The sequence below is a fragment of the Salmo trutta genome, chromosome 19, assembly GCF_901001165.1.
Source record: "Salmo trutta chromosome 19, fSalTru1.1, whole genome shotgun sequence".
NCBI classification, from domain to species: domain Eukaryota; kingdom Metazoa; phylum Chordata; class Actinopteri; order Salmoniformes; family Salmonidae; genus Salmo; species Salmo trutta.
The window spans coordinates 5,088,114-5,102,159 of record NC_042975.1 but is presented as its reverse complement, the minus strand read 5'-3'; the positions used below and the strand labels follow the sequence as shown (position 1 = coordinate 5,102,159).

General features: G+C 40.9%; 2 protein-coding genes across 5 annotated transcripts; both read right to left on the bottom strand.

Annotated features, from left to right (window-relative positions):
* Positions 1-476: 476 nt before the first annotated feature.
* txndc15 (thioredoxin domain containing 15) lies at positions 477-5,029 on the bottom strand. The gene is made up of 5 exons (XM_029699507.1): positions 4,831-5,029; positions 3,848-4,296; positions 3,037-3,200; positions 2,596-2,726; positions 477-1,137 (listed from the first exon to the last, which is right to left on the bottom strand). Exons 1-5 carry the CDS (start codon positions 4,925-4,927, stop codon positions 941-943), a joined length of 1,038 nt encoding a protein of 345 aa, XP_029555367.1. The 5' UTR covers positions 4,928-5,029; the 3' UTR covers positions 477-940.
* A 6,907-nt stretch (positions 5,030-11,936) lies between these two features.
* Positions 11,937-14,000, bottom strand: LOC115153874 (UPF0461 protein C5orf24 homolog). Of its 4 annotated transcripts, none has more exons than XM_029699503.1 (2): positions 13,873-14,000; positions 11,937-12,603 (listed from the first exon to the last, which is right to left on the bottom strand). In XM_029699503.1, the coding sequence occupies exons 1-2, from the start codon at positions 13,885-13,887 to the stop codon at positions 11,986-11,988; spliced, it is 633 nt and encodes a 210-aa protein (XP_029555363.1). In that variant the 5' UTR covers positions 13,888-14,000; the 3' UTR covers positions 11,937-11,985. The 4 variants fall into 4 exon arrangements, with proteins under 4 accessions (XP_029555363.1, XP_029555365.1, XP_029555364.1 ...); XM_029699505.1 differs by lacking the exon at positions 13,873-14,000 and adding an exon at positions 13,261-13,791; XM_029699504.1 differs by lacking the exon at positions 13,873-14,000 and adding an exon at positions 13,261-13,787 and having other exon boundaries at positions 11,937-12,600.
* Positions 14,001-14,046: the final 46 nt, after the last annotated feature.

Sequence of the window (14,046 nt, the reverse complement as noted above, 5' to 3'; positions counted from 1 at the left end):
CTGGCGGCCTTCCAATACACACAGGCGTTAGCAGCATGCTAGACAGCTAATTAGCACAGGTGTCTTCCGTAAACGCGCTGTATTATGGAGATATGAGAACACTAATCCTATTAAAAAAAAAAAGTTGTATTAATTTAACCTTTAGGTTTTTTTTTTAGCATCTGATATAAAAGATATGGTCCTTATGCTTCCAAAACCTTAACGCAAGCGCTGCGTGTTAATGTTCAGACCGAGCATCTGGGCTCTTATTTAATTGAAACCCTTATTTTAGCGGGTAAATTGACGAAGAACACATTCTCGTTTACAGCAACAACCTGGGTAACAGTTACAGGGGAGGAGGGTGATGAATGAGCCAATTGTAAACTGGGGGTGATTAGGTGACTGATGGTATGAGTGACAGATTGGGACTCTTAACAGAATACGACTAAGTCCAATGACTCTTATGTGTAATGTAATGAAAAGTCATGATCAAGGGCTAGGTTAAACCCTGCATTTAAAACATGTTTAATTTGACACTTTTAATCACAACACCATCAAAACAGTTGCAAATAAAAAGCATGTCACTCTGACTCATTGGACATGTGTGTTCAAACATCCAAGGGGTAATTCATTCTGCAAACAATTATGTATATCCATATCACAGTAGCTATGTTACAGCGAAGCCAGCAGTTAACAGCGACAACCATCATGGCACTGTGTCTTGGGCTGTCTCCAAAATCTGGGTCCGTATTCGTAAAGGGTCTCAAGTGTATGAGTGCTGATCTAGGATCAGGTTGTTCCAATTTTATTCATTATGAGCGGAGACAAAAATGATTCTAGATCAGCGCTCCTTATCTGAGACACTTTCTGAATACATGTCCAGATTTACCACACTTATGTCCAACAACTCTCACGTTGAGAGGAACTTTATTCACAGGGCTTACAGTCTCTGGGTTGTATATTAGTCCTGGTGCTCATGCTCTTGGCCTGGGATGAGCCAGCGGATGCTGTCAGTCCGTAGGATGGCATAGGTGGTAAAGCCGGAGATGAACAAGATGGAGAACACCAGCAGCCAATCAATACTCTTCACTGGGACATTGGGAAGAGGTCCAGATAAATCCTCCTCTGTTACATTCTGATCTGGGCTCACTTCGAAACCTCAAGAGACAGATTGAAAAACAGTTTTAATGAATTCCAATGACCTGTCTTTCAAATATTGGAAGTACATTTATGAGAATGTAACAGTATAGCTTCCATCCCTCTCCTCACCCCTATCTGGGCTCGAACCAGGGACCCTCTGCACACATCAACAACTGACACCCACGAAGCATCGTTACCAATCGCTCCACAAAATCCACGGCCCTTGCAGAGCAAGGGGAGCAACTACTTCAAGGTCTCAGAGCGAGTGACATCACCGCTTGAAGCGCTATTAGCTCGCACGCCGCTAACTAGCTAGCGATTTCACATCAGTGACAAGAACAAGCAGATGAGTCCCCAAGTTTAGATGGGCAGTGCAGTTAAAAACTAGATTTTCCTGTTTTTTTTATGATATTTCCACACTGTGATTTGATTTATGGAGGTCGAAATAGCACTCTAAAATTGTGAAAATTATGATAATTTCCTTTTTGTGTAAAAGCTGTTTGAAAATGCCTGGAATTTCAGACTGTTCAGGTGGGATGGAACTTTTGGCCCACATCATGATGTCACAATGTGGTTGATTATAATAGACCAATGACTGTTCATCTGGGTAAGGGGTGGGCTCTAGACAATCCTATCAGCCGATCAGGGCTGTAAATACCTTCAAATGTGTTTCCCAACGCCCACACAATCAGACTGAGCATTTCACAAGGGCCAAATTTGGCTGATTAAAATAAATGATAAAATATATTTTGGAGTTATTTTCATTAAATAAAACAATGATTCATTAGCAATGATTTATAAAATAAAATTACAAAGACTGCATGGGGGCTTTACGGCTTACAACACCAAATCAAATTGTATTTGTCACATCCGCCGAATACAACAGGTGTAGACCTCACCGTGAAATGCTTACTTACAAGCCCTTAACCAACAATGTAGTTCAAGAAATACAGAGTTAAAAAAATATTTGCAAAATAAACTAAAGTAAAAAATTAAATTAAAACACATTAAGGTTACAAAACAATAACGAGGCTATATATACAGCGGGTACCGGTACCGAGTCAATGTTCGAGGGTACAGGTTAGCGAAGGTAATTTGTACATGTAGGGGTAAAGTGACTAAGCATCGATAATAAACAGTGAGTAGCAGCAGTGTAAAAACAAAGGGGGGGGGGGGGGGTAAATGTAAATAGTCCGGGTGGCCATTTGATTAATTGTTCAACAGTCTTATGGCTTGGGGGTAAAAGCTGTTAATGAGACTTTTGGACCTAGACTTGGCACTCGGTACTGCTTGTCGTGCAGAAGCAGAGAGAACAGTCTATGACTTGGGTGACTGGAGTCTTTGACAATTTTTTGGGCCTTCCTCTAACACCGCCTACTATATAGGTCTTATCCTGCACTGTCTTTAATTTTGAAATATTATACATCCAATACTAAATGATCGGGGACTGATGCCTCGTTGCCTTGGTTTACATACCTGTCTGATTAGCTATGAAAGACACCAGAGTCTCCAGGGTTCTGTCAGTCTGATTGAATCTGGCCATTGGTTTCACACCTTGAAACAGGAGGATGTTGGGAACTGCTACAGTTCCAAACCTTGTGGAGAGACTGGAGAGAAACGCGTTACAGAAAGAAAACATGTTGTTGTTACGCTCAACACACCGACAGAAAACGAACGTGACCTTTCTCATTGTGTTGGATACAAATGAAGACATATTGATACACTGGTGCAGAGCTACCCTCCTGTAGGGTTTTTGCTCCAACCCCAGCTGTAACTAACCTGGTTCAGTTTATCAGCCTGCTAAATTGTTAGAATCAGGTGGGCTAGTTTAAGGTTGGAGTGAAAACCTACAGGACTAGCGCTCCAGGAACAGGGTTGGAGAGCCCTGCACCGGTGTAAAGTACTTTGGTAGTTTACCTGCTATGCTGGGAGGCGTCCAGTGCCAAGAAGTGCATGCCAGGGAAGACACGGGGCAATGCGTTGAAGTGAGGTGCCAGATTGGCAGAGAACTGGCACCAGGTAGTGAAGAACAATACCAGAGAGCACTCTGTGCCGTTTACATTCAGGAACTCCATCAAGTCCTGTAGGGGGGGGGGGGGGGGGAATCCCATTGGACATAGATAAGTTATCTTTGAGGTCTACGGCAGGGGTGTCTCTACCAGATCCTGAATGGCTGCAGTGCGTGCCAGGCCTTTGTTCCAGTCTGGACCACACCATGATTAGTTAAATCAAGCTTAGCTAGAACAAAAACCTACACAAACTGTTGCACCCCGGGAGTGTGTTTCAGACACCCCAGGACTGTGTTTCAGACACCCCGGGAGTGTGTTTCAGACACCCCGGGACTGTGTTTCAGACACCCCGGGAGTGTGTTTCAGACACCCCGGGAGTGTGTTTCAGACACCCCGGGACTGTGTTTCAGACACCCCGGGACTGTGTTTCAGACACCCCGGGAGTGTGTTTCAGACACCCCGGGAGTGTGTTTCAGACACCCCGGGAGTGTGTTTCAGACACCCCGGGAGTGTGTTTCAGACACCGCGGGACTGTGTTTCAGACACCGCGGGAGTGTGTTTCAGACACCCCGGGAGTGTGTTTCAGACACCCCGGGACTGTGTTTCAGACACCGCGGGACTGTGTTTCAGACACCCCGGTCTAGGGAGTATCAAGGCAGTGGGACCTACTATTTCAGGCACACTTCCATATAGTTAAACAAACCCAGATATATGATTACCTGTGAGGCATTTAGGACCTGCACTGTGAAGTTGTCCATCCCTGTTATGTTCCTTTTATCACAATTGACTTTGTAAGTCTTTGTAGTTTCTGTGGAGTTCGGTTCTTCATTTGCCATGGCGTCTACGTGGACCATCCCCAAAATGACTGGTTCCATGGGTTCTGCATTCTTGGACTCCTCTTGGGTCAAAGGTGAGGGACATTTTGCCTCATCGTCACAGAGTGGCGAGAACCCCGTCTGAAAGTCTTTCACATTCTTGGGGATCAGTGACTCGATTCCTGCTGGGTCGACAGGTAGTTCGGTTCCCATTACCGCGTCTGCGATCTCTGCAGTCTTGTACTGCCTCTTTGGCTGAGACTCAAGGTCCTCCATTCCCACAAATTTGGGAATATTTTCCATATCAGAGCCCATGTCCTCAGAGAACTTGAATTCTGGTATTTCATCATTCTCTGTAAATAAAACAGGTAAATATTATTACATTATTTCAGAAGTTGTAACTGTAGAAACAACATTATGAAATCAACCTACTAGATGTGTTCAGTTGGTTCTAATAATTAGGCTATTAAAACAGATGAATACACCATCACGGTAGACGAGGTAGAACGAATAAGAGCCATCATACACATATATACCACTGATCCAGCTTGCATGTGCTTGCTTGTCAAATACGACCAGACATTTTGGAATATGTTTCGCCTCTCCCTCTCTGACAACCAACTAACGTTAGAACATTTTTGACCTGCACAAGATACTGGGGGGTAAACATGTACCTAACTATGTAACAAACAAAAATATAGCTAGAGTTATGTGACCAGGTAACATTTTGGACTCCTTTACACAAGAGCAAGTAGTAAGATAGTTAGCCTGTCACCTGTCAACTTTGCTGGCTTTATAGTTGAAACTAAACAGTTAACGTTATAGCTTGCTCGCTAACTAGCTACATCAGCTAACACTACCTAACCGCTGGCGTCCCCTTCTCTTACCTTGAGCTGTTACTGACGATGCTTTCTTTATTTCAGAAACATAAATCGTAAACCATACAATACATGTCAACATGAGCCTATTTGATATTCTGGACATAATTACTATTAGCTACAACAATATATATAAGTTACGGGCATTTATAATAAGTGGAACTAATGTTGTGAGTCGCTGTCGGAATGTCAAGCGATGCACTACTGTAAAAACGTCCGGGTCAATACATAGAGATTGTGCACGTTTGATATTGTAGCCGATTTGAAAGGCGAGTCGAGACTGACTGATCTGCAAATCACCTTGCATCGTAAATAATTACTCAATATGATTTGTAGATCAGTCAGTCACAATTTTCCCATGTTTCATCACGGGTTTGATGCTCTCGAATATTGCCAATGACAAGTTCTGACAAATGACTGTATGTTTCTGACTCACAGAGAATGAAAAAGGCCTCTAGTGGCCAAAATACCGTATTGGGTGTGGTATTAGCAAATACTTTTTAAAACTAACCCTGATTGTTCTATCTGTGGTATTAACACGGGCAGCGCCATTGAGGGCTTCCACCATGAAATGTCGTCAACTGGGTGGGACTCCCAACTTCATTTGCTGATCCAACCTGATAGAGTCATGTCCAACTCGGTCATCAGGAGGGATCAGCCAATTGTGAAGAAAATGGACTACTTCAAAATGGAGATGGCATCAGTGGCGCTACACACCATAACGGGAAATATATAGCGATGCATTCGTTATCATGCCATCGTCGGACCATAGAAATAGAATGAATAGAATGGCCTTGGAACCTCTAACCCTGGCAATTTGACTGTTAAACTCATGGGTCTATTCACAATGTCTGCTTGGTATTGTAATGCAATAATTTCCATGGTAATGTAGAATGTTCATTTAAATGATGCTAACTGATGTGGCTTATGCAACGGAATGTATTTTTTTGCAATGTCAGTTGAGTTGTTTCAAAAAATCACAGCACAGATTGATGGGTACACTTCCTGCTTTTACATCGTGCTTTGCTCGTAAACCTACTGGCTCCAGGTCATCTACAAGACCCTGCTAGGTAAAGTCCCCCCTTATCTCTCAGCTCAGTGGTCACCATAGCAGCACCGACCCGTAGCAAGCACTCCAGCAGGTATATCTCTTTGCATTTACATTTAAGTCATTTAGCAGACGCTCTTATCCAGAGCGACTTACAAATTGGTGCATTCACCTTATGATATCCAGTGGAACAACCACTTTACAATAGTGCATCTAAATCTTTTAAGGGGGGGGGGGGGGTTAGAAGGATTACTTTATCCTATCCCAGGTATTCCTTAAAGAGGTGGGGTTTCAGGTGTCTCCGGAAGGTGGTGATTGACTCCGCTGTCCTGGCGTCGTGAGGGAGCTTGTTCCACCATTGGGGTGCCAGAGCAGCGAACAGTTTGGACTGGGCTGAGCGGGAACCGTGCTTCCTCAGAGGTAGGGGGGCCAGCAGGCCAGAGGTGGATGAACGCAGTGCCCTTGTTTGGGTGTAGGGCCTGATCAGAGCCTGAAGGTATGGAGGTGCCGTTCCCCTCACAGCTCCGTAGGCAAGCACCATGGTCTTTGGTCACCCCCAAAGCCAATTCCTCCTTTGGCCGTCTCTCCTTCCAGTTCTCTGCTGCCAATGACTGGAACGACAAAAATCTCTGGAACTGGAAACACTTATCTCCCTCACCTGCTTTAAGCACCAGCTGTCAGAGCAGCTCACAGATCACTGCACCTGTACATAGCCCATCTATAATTTAGCCCAAACAACTACCTCTTCCCCTACTGTATTTTATTTATTTATTTATTTTGCTCCTTTGCACCCCATTATTTCTATTTCTGCTTTGCACTTTCTTCCACTACAAATCTACCATTCCAGTGTTTTACTTGCTATATTGTATTTACTTTGCCACCATGGCCTTTTTTTGCTTTTACCTCCCTTATCTCACCTCATTTGCTCACATTGTATATAGACTTATTTTTCTACTGTATTATTGACTGTATGTTTGTTTTACTCCATGTGTAACTCTGTGTTGCTGTATGTGTCGAACTGCTTTGCTTTATCTTGGCCAGGTCGTAATTGTAAATGAGAACTTGTTCTCAACTTGCCTACCTGGTTAAATAAAGGTGAAATAAAATAAATAAAAATAAAAGTATGGGCAGCGACAGAACAGGAAGCGACAACCCACTCACTGTTTTTTTCTGATTCAATGAAAGTCAATTAACTAAGTAGACCAGACCCAGCTGCTATTGCATTGGTGTCTATGGGAGACCCACCCCGTTAAGTAGACCGGAACTGACCATTTTTAATGGTAAACGGCATGAGTGAACTATCTGCCTTTATCCACCAGCATTGCTATAGGTACTCTCACAATGGCCGCCCGTTGACCCATTCGGAGAATTAATGTAGCAGGTTAGGATAATTAAGTGAAGGTTAGGGAAATGGTTAGGGAAAATGCTCTCCTAACATGCTACGAAAAGTCACTTCCGGTCGTAGCTTAATCAAAGTGCCGTGTTTTTAGGGAGTCCCTTGTGCCGTCATTGACTTGAAAGGGGATGTCTGTTCTAAGTATTCTATTTCTATGCTTTGGAATTGGTCAATACCACAGAGGAAGAAGACATTTTGTCAATACTGGGCTGTGTTTGAAATCAGAATAATTTTGAAATGTTTATATCATATTGTAAAGCATAATCTAGTATACACACCCAATGTAGGCTGTATTGCGAAGCACGATACATCTAATGACAGCCTATCATTCAATAAATATATTTATAATTAGTTTATTACACAACTTTCAACACTCAACAATCATGCAGGGATAGTAAAACAATTAATACAAATTCCTATCATAGTGATTACAATGTGTTCGTAGCATGGGCCTTACAATTCCATTGAAATAAATACTTAAATGTTCTCAGAAGGAAATAAAACGTTCTGAGAAGGAAGTAAAACGTTCTGAGAAGGAAGTAAAATGTTCTCAGAAGGAAATAAAATGTTCTGAGAAGGAAGTAAATTGTTCTGAGAAGGAAGTAAAATGTTCTCAGAAGGAAATAAAACGTTCTGAGAAGGAAGTAAAACGTTCTCAGAAGGAAATAAAACGTTCTGAGAAGGAAGTAAAACGTTCTCAGAAGGAAATAAAACGTTCTGAGAAGGAAGTAAAACGTTCTGAGAAGGAAGTAAAACGTTCTGAGAAGGAAATAAAACGTTCTGAGAAGGAAGTAAAACGTTCTCAGAAGGAAATAAAACGTTCTGAGAAGGAAGTAAAACGTTCTGAGAAGGAAATAAAACGTTCTGAGAAGGAAGTAAAACGTTCTCAGAAGGAAATAAAACGTTCTGAGAAGGAAGTAAAACGTTCTCAGAAGGAAATAAAACGTTCTGAGAAGGAAGTAAAACGTTCTGAGAAGGAAATAAAACGTTCTGAGAAGGAAATAAAATGTTCTCAGAAGGAAGTAAAACGTTCTGAGAAGGAAGTTTGTCGTCGCAATAAGTTGCTAGAAGATATTGCAACAGATCCACGGGTATCTAGCAGAAACTGTGTCAGGGAAAAAAATACAGTAAAGGAGAACCCCATGTAAACAGTTTGACATAGAAATGATTAATAATGATCATCAATTTCCAAATGGGTAAAACAAATCTTCCCAGCCATTCATGTTTTTTTTTTCATCTAAAAAAAAAATGTCCGTTTCATATTTTGGACTGATTGGATGCAGTGATAGGCCTAAGTAATTACAAGTAAATGATTGCCTCTAATGATACAAGATAAAGGTTCAGATAAATATACAAGATTAAGGTTGACAAGATAAATGTTCAAAATGTCCTATAACTGAAGTGCAACTAACTCAATGTTATCAATGCATTATTGCATTTGATGCAGACAGAATGCAATAAAATGAATACCCCATGTGGATAAAACTTTGTGTTCACAAACATATTTCAAGCAGAGTGATGAAGCAAGTATTTCAAATAGAGGACTCTGGTATAGAAATCAAGTATACTCTTATGTAACCTGCATTTATGTAGACATGGGTGTAACCTATGCATGAATAACAAGAATATTCACAAAACACCAAAGCAGAATGTACAATTCCCCCCCCCCCATTTTACCATAAAATAACATTGTGAACTTGAACTAATATATTTATATTTCTTACCAAACATTAGTTTTTATAATGTTAATACCTAACCCATCGCAGTAAAGGGAATGGTATGTTACAATACATGTAATAACACAGTAGAACATTATAATATTGTGAAATACTGTATGGCAATCAACAGTGAATGTAATATAAAACATTGCTACATAAGCACTACCTAAAAGGCTTTTGAATGTTTTGCAATGCAAAATGAAAAGCTCTTCGCTTTTTGACTAGTTACGCAACTATTGTTTCTGTGTTCAAAAACTATAATGCATGTACTTTGATGCGCAGGGTTCGTACTGTATACAACTTCAAACAGAAATTGAGTAGCAATTGTACTGATTATACCTGTAGTATATATATCAGATTTAAATACGTGGGGGGGGGGGGGGGGGGGGTTCTCCAAAATACAAGTTACAGAATTTTATATGTTAAGAGGATTCATTTTTATATTTGTCCAAAAGATCTGATTAGTTGTTATGGGCTACTTTAGCATGCATTCACTTAAACATCTCAAACTGGAAGGCAGAAAACATCTGATTCTTTGGTTAAGATGATACAACACTGTAGATTGATTTGAACATAGTAGTACCCTATGTCATCATTATTCAATAAAAAAGGAATAATTTATTTTACATCCAAATGCAACTAATCTCTCCAATGGACAAAGCATCAATTATTGTGTGGGTCTTCAATGAGAAGGCCTCAAGTGCTGTACACAATTCAATAATAAACATGATCATATTTGAAAGAATAGTATTATTTTATGATGTAAAGCAATTTGTAACTTGTATTGAAAAGCACTATACAAGTTGTTATTATTATTCTTCTTCAAGATGGTGATAGAGAATAAATCATAACACAAAACATTGCACTGAAAATTGACAACACAGGACAGCTGACACTATCCTTGCTCCGAGGTAAAACAGGGGAAAAAATACCAAGTTAGAGGAAGTGTTTCAGGTATTTACAAAACACAATAACCCAGCCATTCCCATAAGAAGCCCCCCCAAAATATACCCTACTCAAAAATACCTTGACTCTCCAAAACATCCCATGGGTTCCCCTCAGAAATTACAGCACACAAAAAAACTATGAAGCAAGTATGCCTCTATTATTTTAACTGCATGGAAATGTTCATATGTAATTGGGATTACAGTGACATGTACTATATTGATGTGTATTCTTCATAGCTATCAAAAATGATCAATAATTCCAAAAGTAAATCAAACGTAACAGGTAAACAACACTCCGCACCTATAGAGACACTAGTTTCTGATTGTCTGATATTCAAATTATAAGGCAAATAATAATTCAAATGGTGTAAAATGTTGTGTTTTAGTACGAAGGGAACCCAACGAAACGGACTGGAGGATCTCTTCCTGTGAGGAATTGTGCTGGCATATTTGGTGTAGTACTAGACCAACACATACAGACACCACTGTGACACCAGCAACAGGTCACATTCAGTAGTCAAAACGTTCTGGAACCTAGCAGATAGAAATAAAATGTTCTGGAACCTAGCAGATAGAAATAAAATGTTAGGGAACCTAGCAGATAAAAATAAAACGTTCTGGGACCGAGCAGATAGAAATAGAGCTGACACAAGGCCTTATTCTACATGTCAGAGAGGCGTGTTTGTTCTACATGCTGTTTTTCTATCTGAACGTTGAACAAAGTCCTGCTGAACGCACCCCCGGGCCATGTTAGTCACGTGTGGACCTATTAATAGAGTGGTTGATATGAAACAATAGTTTGCTCTGCAGCCGTAATAGAAACTATGTCAATACATTCTGAGATACATAGCACCTTCAGGATCTGTTGATTTAAAAACAATAGCCATTTAAACAGTACAAAACTATCTACAGAGACTTCATAGTAGGACAGCCTCAATACGTAGCCATTCTGACAGTAACAACAAAGACTGACCATCTGCTGTGATTTGTATCAACAATGTTATACCCCATGTTCAAATTCAAATATAAATTCATTTGTGTAGACTCATAACATCCTAATTAAGGGATAGTTCTGTATTTTTACTGTTAACGTCAGCATAAAATTCATACTGTATTAGTTAATTGAGAAAAGACACTGCAAACAATAGAGATTGGATTAACAGGAATCATTTTCTTAGGTGAATTACAGTTCTGTGGAAGAAGTTCAGTGGGAAATAATATGTTCACTTTCTCATGTCAAACAATAACTACTCTAGTGTACTGTACACCCGCATTTCTTCATCACATAATGTATAAGCTATACCTATATCACATACACTGAGAATAAACAAAACATTAAGAACACCTGCTCTTTCCATGACGTAGACTGACCAGGTGAATCCAGGTGAAAGCTATGATTCCTTATTGGTGTCACTTGTTAAATCCACTTCAAATCAGTGTAGATGAATGGGAGGAGACGGGTTAAAGAAGGATTTTAAAGTCTTGAGACAATTGAGACATGGATTGTGTATGTGTGCCATTCAGAGGGTGATAGGCCAAGACAAAGTGCCTTTGAACGGGGTATGGTAGTAGGTGCCAGGCACACCGGTTTGTATCAAGAACTGCAACGCTGCTGTTTTTCACACTCAACAGTTTCCTGTGTGTATCAAGAATGGTACAACACCCAAAGGACATCCAGCCAACTTGACACAACTGTGGGAAGCATCGGAGTCAACATGGGCCAGCATCCCCGTGGAACGCTTTCGACACCTTGTAGAGTCCATGCCCCAGATGAATTGAGGCTGTTCTGAGGGCAAAAGGGAGGGGGGGGGGGGGGCAACTCAATAATAGGAAGGTGTTCCTTATGTTTTGTCCACTCAGTGTAGTGTATAAGCTATACTCTATATTACAAAGAAATCCGGTTTGGATAGAAGCATGCACACTGAGGAGGCACATGCCAGTAATAGTACATCTGTACACTCAACCAGGGAAACGGTACAAACAACCCCTCTATTTGACAGCACTTAGGACATGCGGCCTTTTATTTCTCCAACAAGCCATGAGAAAAGTAGGACTTTACTCGTTGGTCTCCTTTTCCTTGCACGAGGGTTCGCAGAGGCTGCCTTTGTTCATCATAGTGTAGGGGAATGCTGCGGCGCTACACGTACCATAGCCTAGTTTGTTGAGGCGAGACAGGGTCTTGATACTGCCAGGGGGTCTACCAGGGCTGACCTTATATCCCGCTGCCTTGGTCGTTCCCAGGGGCCTCCCTGGGCTGGTCTTGAACCCGGCAGCCTTGGTGGTTCCTAGAGGCCTCCCTGTGCTGGTCCTGTAACCTGCTGATTTAGTGGTCCCCGAAGGTCTTCCTCTCCTTCCAGACCTCCCCGGATTTTTCTTTTTCTTGGAGTCCTCTGGCTTTTCATTGTTCGTGATTCCAACAGCTTGGGGGTGAGGTTCACTGAGGCCATTCTGCCTCTGACAGGGCATGGTTTTCAGGGTGTTCTGGGGTGGCAGGGGTAGAGGGGGCAAGGTCATTTGCAAGGGAGGGGGTGGGGAAGCTTGGTAGAACTTGTTGGATTGGGCAGTGCATAGGTCAAAGTGACTGGTGGGGTGTCGGCCATCCTCTGCCAGGCATGACGGCCTGCCACTCATGCAATAGTCATTGTTGTTGGTCACCTGACGCATCATCTTCTGCTGGAGAAAACAATGGGATAGACGAGATGTATTGTTGAGAAAATGCAAAACTACTTCAAATGTAATGAATAATCTTTTTTTTACAGGACTAACGCTAACGCAAGTTAGAGTAGACACAGGAATCCTATTCCAGTCTCATCCACAAACTAGTTGGCTAGTCAGTAGTGGCATATTGTGTTTCGGCTGTTCTGTTACAAATCAATGCTGGTGTAGAACACTTCAAATGACAGACAACTTCTGTACTGCACCCATAATGAATTATTAAAACTATAAAAGTATAGAATATCTTGACTCTTGTAATGGTCTATTGTCAACATCCAATGCTAGCTTCGTTGAACGTGCAGGGGTGGTGCAGCTCGTCATGATAAAGACTCAATGTTACAATGGGAGTTAAAATGACTAGCCTTTCCCACATCACAGTTGCCTAGTAATGCCTACCCTCTTTCTCAGCGAAATATATTAAATCAGTTAGTTGTTCGTTGTATTTTGCAGACAATCCTGACACACACAAAAAAAGCTTTCGTTTTCGCAACAAATTTAGGAAATCACTTACCACACGCTCATATACAAGTAATATGTTCAGAAATTGATGGTTCGATAACATAAAAAAAACATGGCAAATTAAAGTAATTCATAAAACCAAAGCAATTACTGTACCTCGATTGTTTGTGGATCATGGAATGCAAAGGGTTAAAAATGACAGATCTTCTATCTTCAAATTCTACAGCCGATCCATTTTTCGTAGATCACAATCGATCGATTACTATTACTAAATCGATAACGCCTTTTGTCAGAGGTGTAAAGAAAGGTCGTATTTATAGGTTTGTTGTTTTGCAGGAGAGGTTTTAGATGAGAAACGCAGCCATTGCCATTAAAAATTAATAAGGTACAGGGGACAGACTGCGCATGCGCGGTACTCCAAAAGGGAATTGCAGCAACTCCAAGCAAATTATGACTTACATTTTTCATCGTGTTTACGCCAGTTCTTGAATACATTCGCAATTGTAATATCACCTAATTTCCTCACAATATCAATTTGTTCTATTATTTGCATGCGCAGTAAAGCTACGTCATACACTATTCCTCCAAAGACCCGAAACACTATTTGGAAAGTAGCAAAATTGATCAATGGACCATGAAATAGTTTCAACTACTTTTTCTGCAGACTAAATAATTTAGTCCAAAGGAAAAAAATCCGTTTTGCTGGTTCTTTCCACAGTAGGCTATACGTAATTATTAAGCAACCAAGGGTACAGTACATACACAAACCTCCATTGTCATCATGGTTAAGCTTGAATTCTGTCAATAAGGGGTTTCATCTTGTAGTTCGCATATAATATGCCCTGTTTTTTTTTAAGCCACTCAAAACCCAAATCATAGCCCGATAGGATTGTCACTACAATGTATAGAACATCAAATCCAGATGTAACACACAAACCATTG

Coding starts and splice junctions, on each gene's coding strand:
- txndc15 (XM_029699507.1), bottom strand. CDS start 4,927: ATGTCCAGAATATCAAATAGGCTCATGTTGACATGTATTGTATGGTTT. Junction 3,201..3,847: donor AGGTCCTAAATGCCTCACAG/GTAATCATATAT, acceptor CCCCCCCTACAG/GACTTGATGGAGTTCCTGAA. Junction 1,138..2,595: donor TTTCATAGCTAATCAGACAG/GTATGTAAACCA, acceptor CTGTCTCTTGAG/GTTTCGAAGTGAGCCCAGAT.
- LOC115153874 (XM_029699502.1), bottom strand. CDS start 13,207: ATGTTATCGAACCATCAATTTCTGAACATATTACTTGTATATGAGCGT. Junction 12,604..13,156: donor TACTTGTATATGAGCGTGTG/GTAAGTGATTTC, acceptor TGTTTTCTCCAG/CAGAAGATGATGCGTCAGGT.